General features: G+C 41.1%; 1 protein-coding gene across 1 annotated transcript in view; it reads right to left on the bottom strand.

Annotated features, from left to right (window-relative positions):
- Positions 1-1,018: 1,018 nt before the first annotated feature.
- Positions 1,019-7,041, bottom strand: part of TMPRSS7 (transmembrane serine protease 7) — a 31,676-nt gene continuing 25,653 nt past the window's right edge. The window contains 5 exon segments of the mRNA XM_075491822.1: positions 1,019-1,211; positions 2,075-2,211; positions 4,085-4,353; positions 4,532-4,709; positions 6,231-6,347. Of these exon segments, the coding sequence (XP_075347937.1) occupies positions 1,041-1,211; positions 2,075-2,211; positions 4,085-4,353; positions 4,532-4,709; positions 6,231-6,347 (872 nt within the window). The 3' untranslated portion in view covers positions 1,019-1,040.

Below are 7,041 nucleotides of genomic sequence, written 5' to 3'. Positions count from 1 at the left end.
ACAGACTGCTTTGTTCAAGTCCTTTTTTCAACAGCCTATCTCCACTACACACACAACCTGCCGATTGACTGATACTTTGTCCCCTCCTTCATGGAAAAGTAACCCACAGAAAAAGCCTAGGGGAAATAAAACCTCTTTTGTATCGTCTCTAACAATTATACCACGATTTTTTTTTAAACTATATACAGTCAGAGAACCTAATTCCATAGTAGTTTAAAATACCTCTCAGAGGGTAGAAGCATTGGCTTTATTTGGGCAAGGGCAAGATTATTGCAATAACACACATCACCATAGTTACTCATCTTGTTAATGTTGCCTGCAGATAAAGAATTCAAATTCTCAAGTGGATGAGCTGTGAATAATCTTGAATATGGGGAAATTAAGGCAGGAAATAAAAGAGTTAGTAGCTCTAAACCATGCAGTTAATTAAAATGGAAGTTGGAGAAGGAATAAGACTAATGTTTTCTTCAGTGCTTAACCACAGAACTTCTGATCTCCAAAAATGAGGGCTCTACGGATTTGAGAGGATTGAGTTCACTTTCTCCAAACCCTCCTCTCCCTCTCTCTATCAGCTGTTCTTGCTGGAGGAGGTAGGGAAAGTAGTATTTGCAAAGAGTAACTAACAGTCGATTGCTATTTCACAGTCATGACTGTATTGCGCCATACATGTCTCAGAGGAAATGACTGAGACTTAAGCTCTGTCTCTAGCTGGTCAGTTGTTTCTTCAGAGTCCCGACAGATGATTGCACATGCACTTAGCTGGTGCCTGGAAAATGAATAAAGTGCCAGAAGTTTATTATTACACCTCCTCCTGCATCTCCAGACATCTGCATAGAACAACCACCACAGGATCAGTCTCTTCCTCTTTCACCAATGTTTGACGAAAGGGTATTTGTTACTTCCATATGTGTACTCCAGAATCAAATATTGAGTCAGCAGGGAGACATGCAAAGAAGCTCCACCACTGAACAGTTTTATCAAATATGATTTTTAATGAAGATATCCAGGACATGTTTTATTCCAGCAAAACAGTTTTCAAGTTACAAGACTGAAGGTGCATATTTGTGAATCCATGGTGCAAAATTTGACACTTTTGTGTAGACACCAGGGAAATTCGGTCTTCCACATCCATAACCCCAGCTAACAATGCCAGTCAAAAACCATTTTCCATCTCCGTTGCTTTGACATGACAATGGTCCACCAGAATCACCCTAAAAAGAATATATTGAGTTGTATGTGTTTACAATACAGATTATTAAAACTGGGACAAAATTCCACAGAAGATATTTTGCCTGAGTAATTCCAACAGTGATTATATTTTCACATATATTTTCACATTCACACAGTTCAAACCATCACATAGTCAACAGGGTTTTTTTTCAGTGAAAGCTAGAACATCTTGAAGATTCCAGATCTCCATTATAAAAAAAAAACCAAAACTTTCACTAGTATTTTAGCAGTATATTTACTACTATTTTAGAAGTAAATATATACAGTTTATATAAATTCTATATAATATAATACAGTATATATTATATAACATATATAATATAAAATATATTATACAAATATATATCGTGTGTGCATATATATAATTTTATTACTATTCACTAGAAGTAAATTCAGAACTTCACTTTTGTTATCTTTCAGCATTTCCAGATCAGATTTATTATACATTTGAAAATTTATGCTGAGTTGTCTGCATCTTATCAGATAGCCCTGTAGCTCCAAGTTGGGAGGGATCCTGAAAAGAGACAAGCTAGTTTCTCAGTTTTTTCTTCAACTGAGAGACTCTTGTACCAAAAATTGCCTGACTTCAACTTGTTACCGGGACTTGCAAATTGACTGGCCCTTGGCCTGCAGCCAAACCTTAGTGACGCTGTTCATATACATAATGCAGCAAAACTCTGAAAACACCCAGATGACAGATTTGCTGATAGATAACTCTTACATTGCTGTTTTTCAGAACCAAAGTGTATGGACCATAAAGTGGTTTGCCAGTCAGTTCTTACACCTCATCATGCAACAGTGAAAGACAAGATAAACTCTATGCAAGGTGTGCTAAGATACATACTTTGCACCCATCTCTTTTCCCAGACATTAGTCCAGCACAAAACATCCTAGCTGTGATAATCCCGTATGTGGAATGACATAATGTTTGGTCAATAATTTCTACCTCTGCTTTCTGAAGTATTGCCGAACCTTCATTATCTGGAAAATAAATTGAAAGAAGGATGATTCAACAGAGCTTAGCATTTTACTCATCTATTGAAAGGCAAAACAAGAATCTTCAGAAAATATCCACAGACACTTTTGACATCCAAGTTATTCCAGATTCCAAACAACTAACTGCAACAGCACAGAAAAACACTTAAGTATCATGTAATGTGAGCTTGGTCCTTTGGCCACACCAGATACAATGGCATAATCACTAGGGCTTGCCAAAAAGCTTTTTCTAATGCCTTTTGCAAAATGTCTCGATTTCTTAATTTGTTCTCTTTTTATTTTTAAAAGGAAATAGGATTTTACAAAGGTATTTGGATCATCACAAGACAGATTTGCAATTAGAGTGGTGTCTCTGAAGGGGCTGGATCCAAAATTAAAATTAGTCAGAGTTTTAAAAAAAAGAGCAAAAATACAAATTGCTCTTTTGGTAGCATAAAGAACTTGGACATATCTCAAATTTGGCCCCCTCTGTCTGACAATTTTGCTAAAATACCTCTTTTCTGTAAAATACATACTTCTGGAAAAACAGAATTAAACTGAATTGTCGCCTCCTTTCAATACAACAGCTCTAATAATATCACCAGGTGATCTTCTCAAGATCTGGATATAGCCAAAGAAACTTCACCAACATATTCAAATATGCACGCGCTGGTTTACATCATGAAACTTTGTTGCAGAATTTGATAAAGCTGGTATGTAATAAAGTATACTCAAAAAATACTTAAAAAGACTGATTTGGCAGTCAAATTGTATAAACCAATGAAGGGAAAAGAGGGGAACAGGGAAAAGAAATCTCCTTTTTGAGGCATCACATTTATCTTTCAAATAATCAGCTTTTAAATTGCACGGGTGACTAACCAGTAGGCCAAAGAGAGACACTGCACCACACCACACGTCTGTAACCACCATCCTTTCCTGGTAAGGTGGTTGCACTTGGTTCGCAACCATATATTCTCTCACAGCAATTTATAGAGAGGCTAAATGTGCTTTGGCAGGTGGTAATTCTGGCTGTGAACACCAAGTCAAAATACTGGAGGTTAACTACCTGTCGCTGCCTTGCACCACACGTGCCTCTCTGGCGGAGTGGCCAGGCTGGCATGGTGCTGGCAGCCCTGAGAGGGCAGCCCTGCAGGTGCAGACAAACCGCCTGGGCCAGGCCTGTGCCAGCAGACCCAGGGCTTGGCACGGTGGCGGTTACACCATTTACGCCGAGGGAAGCCATCACGCCTACAGTTACACTGGAAGGGCTTTAGGAAAGAAGCCACAAGAGGGGCAGAAGGTACCAGCATTCGTACCAGGGAAGAGGCAGCTCAAGACAAGGTAGTGGGAGGGCCAGGCCTACCCCTGACATGGGGCAACCCACCATTACAGGGGCGGCCATTTTGTCAATGGGGTGGCCATTTTGTCAAGGCGCCACAGGGCTGTTCTGCGCCACAGGGCGCCACAGGGCTGTTCTGCCTACAGGGGCTGAAGGCAGGAGGAGGGAGACTTAGCAGTTTCATCCTGCTGCGGCAAGCAGCAAAAGGTCCATTTAGGCGTGCTACCACACCTCCAAGAATAACCCAGGGGAAAAACAATACCGTGTTGTTTCAGAGTAAGCGTATCTCCCTGCAAGTCTTAGCTAACAGCACGAGCACACGGGACTTCCAGATCCACAGGACCAGCAGCCAATTTTCCTGAGCATATGAAGGTATGTACATGCAGGAACCTACTTCCATAGGACAGTAAATTCAAAACATGATTTTCTGCACAACTCAGCCATTGAACAAAAGCAGGTGTCCGGCGCAGACACCCACAGCTGTGAAGGCTGCTGTTTACCTGGGAACAAAATTAGCTTGACTGAAGCTATAAAACTCACCCATTTCCTGCTTTTGGCCCCAACCTGTTATCCAGCACTTGTCACCACTGCGGACTTTGTGCGAAAAGGGAGGCACGCAGATCGGCTGGATGACATGGCTCATTGTGTCCGGCCATGGCTTGCTCAGCTGCAGCAGTGCAATGTCATAGTCGTAGTTCCTGCTGTTGTAATATTCGTGGATGATGATCCGTCTCACCTTAGATACAAACTTTGCACGGCCTTGCGTTTGCATTCCCAGGTGAGCACGCCACGCTCTGGGGTCAGCCAGCCTGGTTGGGAGCAAACAAACAAGCCACCTCTTTAAAAGTACCCCAAAACACCCCCCAACAGCAGGGCAGGTAAAAGATAAGGGCACATCCCGCCTCAGTATGGTTCAAACTCTGGAAGATAAAGGTGTTTGGGGATGCTGGCAATGTTTAGGACAGAGTTAGGGGGAAGACTGCTTACTTGCTCCCTTGAAAGCAGTGAGCTGCAGACACAAGCCATTCTTTCGATATCACTGATGCCCCGCAGTAAGCAGCTCCCACAAAATGGAGGCTGACCTGCCAGGGCCATTCACCTTCCTCAGTGTTTGTACCGCCTACAATCCGAGAGATGGGATTGCTGCTCTTGCTGCTGCCACAACCTGCAAGGGATATTTCATGTTAGAATCTCCATCCCCAGTGCTTTCCTTTAATTAAAGTGCTTCCCACATAGGGCATGAAAGAATCTTGCACTTTGAAATGTTTTGAAATCTATTTCCTTGCCCTGCTCTAATCAGAAAACTTCTCTATTTGGCTACTCTGCTCCTGAAACAAGAGGCGACTCCATAAAAAAAGGCACTGGCCTGGGAAATTTAATAAGTTTATCTTCTAGCTCTGCTACACAAATTGGCCTCTAAATATTTCTTGTGTCAGAAATGTCAAAGGATCCATTGATTTATCAAGCATCAAAATGGATATATAAAAATAGACAATCCCTCATCTCTTTTTAATACTGTCAGCCCTGAACTGAAAGGAGTCCATCAGGAAGGAAGTAAGTTCAGCATCATCAGGACACTTATTTCTTGCCAAAACAGTGGGAACAATACAAGAAAAATCTTTATAGTAGCAGCCACATATGTGGAGTTTGGTAATTTATTATTTCAGAAACCAGGCAGTCCAATCAATAATTTGCATGGAAACAACTGAAAGTGTGAAAATGTTGTATATTACTAACTCACAGATGAAGAAGTCACATCTCAGCACAAAAAGCTGCACACTGTAATTTGAAAAGCAACGGAGAAAGACCCTTCTGTAGGCCCTCGTGCCCATCTCTAGTGCATGCACATAAAGCCTCTGCTCAGGAGTTTTAGTCCCACACTCAGGTATTAACCCTTCTGGGCACTTTCCAGCACTCAGCCAAAGAATTGAAAGCAGCATTAATGTTTCCAAACACAAGTAGGCATATGGCTGGTCTTTTAAGATGTCCTACTGGATCCAAGGCAGGTGCTGGTAGATTTGACATACAGGTAGCATGCCAGAAACAGCTGATGGCCAGACAAAATACCCGAGAATATTCAGTTTAAGCAACTAATCTTAACCCCACTTTTATTGCTACTGCAGTAACAATCACCTGTTCACTTTACAGCAAAAAAACCTGAAAAGCTTGTACAGAGGTTACTTTAGGAAGATTTGAGACTAGAACCTAGCTTGATACTATGAAATATTGGGGTCTTCATCATGCAGAATAGCCAGAGAAAAGTTTGTGGTTTTTATCTCATTGCAGTTGTGTCGCTCCTGAAGTCCAAATACAGTCTGACTCCAACAGAAGTACACTTTGTTGCCTGACACTGCTGCAGGCAACAAAAGTGCTGTCTTACCAGCTAGCCGAGTTCACTCTGCAATTAACGCTGCTTCCCTGCTTCTTAACATAGTTACAATAAGCATTACAGCTGACTAAGACTCCCCATAACAGTAAGCTCACCCTCCTGAAGAACTTAGGAAATTCTGCAACCAGACCTGAAGTAAACTAGTAGCTGATCATTACCCCACTATCACTGAGAGGATGCAATAAAAACTCAATACGTGCTGCGTGAGTTGTACCCACTCCAAAACAGGAAGAAATAAAGGGTTTATTGTGTAAAAAGTTCACAGTTCAAAAAGATGAATGTTTGAGAGGGACTTACTGCAGCTGCTTTCATCACTTCCATCAATACAGTCCACAGTCCCATCACACTTTGCATTTTGTTTCCTAATGCAAATGTTATTCCTGCACTTAAACGTGTGGTTGTTGCAAGGGATACCTGAAATAGTTGGGGGGGAGACTTGGCTCAGCTTAACACGTGAAGACATGTCTGAACAGATAAAAGATTCATACATGTATTAATAGATAGGAGGGAGCATAGCAAAAGAACACTTTGGCTGGGATGGCTTAAGCTAATCTCTAAGTAGAATAAACTATTCAAGTAGAACTGCATCTATACTAAGGCTTGAATCAAGTCGGCCGAGTCTGAACAAAGATTTCCTCCCATCCTTTCCCATAGAACTAATGAACATGGATATAGTAGCGAAAACTTAGCTGTAGAGCAAGTGTTAGGCTAGAAAGATAAAACATCCAGTAGTCTGGAAAGAAGCCTTCCTTTATATTTCAGTATTAAGCATGAAATGAAAGATAGTAGTGAAAGCAGTCTTACTAATTGTATTCAGTTAAACTGCAACCCCAACCTTGGCATTTTCATATTTGCCTGTGGCTCGCAATAAATGAGGCCACTCAAACCCAATCTATTCTTCTTGTCAACGCACAGAAGTATCCTGTAACTGTTTACACAGACTGTCTAGTCAAGCAGGTCAAAAACCATTACTTTTCTTTAAAAAAGTTACATGCAGCACTTCCCAGTTGTTCTCCCTTTTATATGGCATGGTGTCCATTTATTCTAAAAAGTTAAAGAAATGGCTGACTCAAAACCTTAGTGTGCCTAATGCTAAATTTATAGCTTC

This window comes from Mycteria americana, chromosome 1 (genome assembly GCF_035582795.1).
Source record: "Mycteria americana isolate JAX WOST 10 ecotype Jacksonville Zoo and Gardens chromosome 1, USCA_MyAme_1.0, whole genome shotgun sequence".
NCBI lineage: Eukaryota > Metazoa > Chordata > Aves > Ciconiiformes > Ciconiidae > Mycteria > Mycteria americana.
Note: the sequence above shows the minus strand (reverse complement) of the source record. Positions and strands in the feature narration are given on the sequence as shown.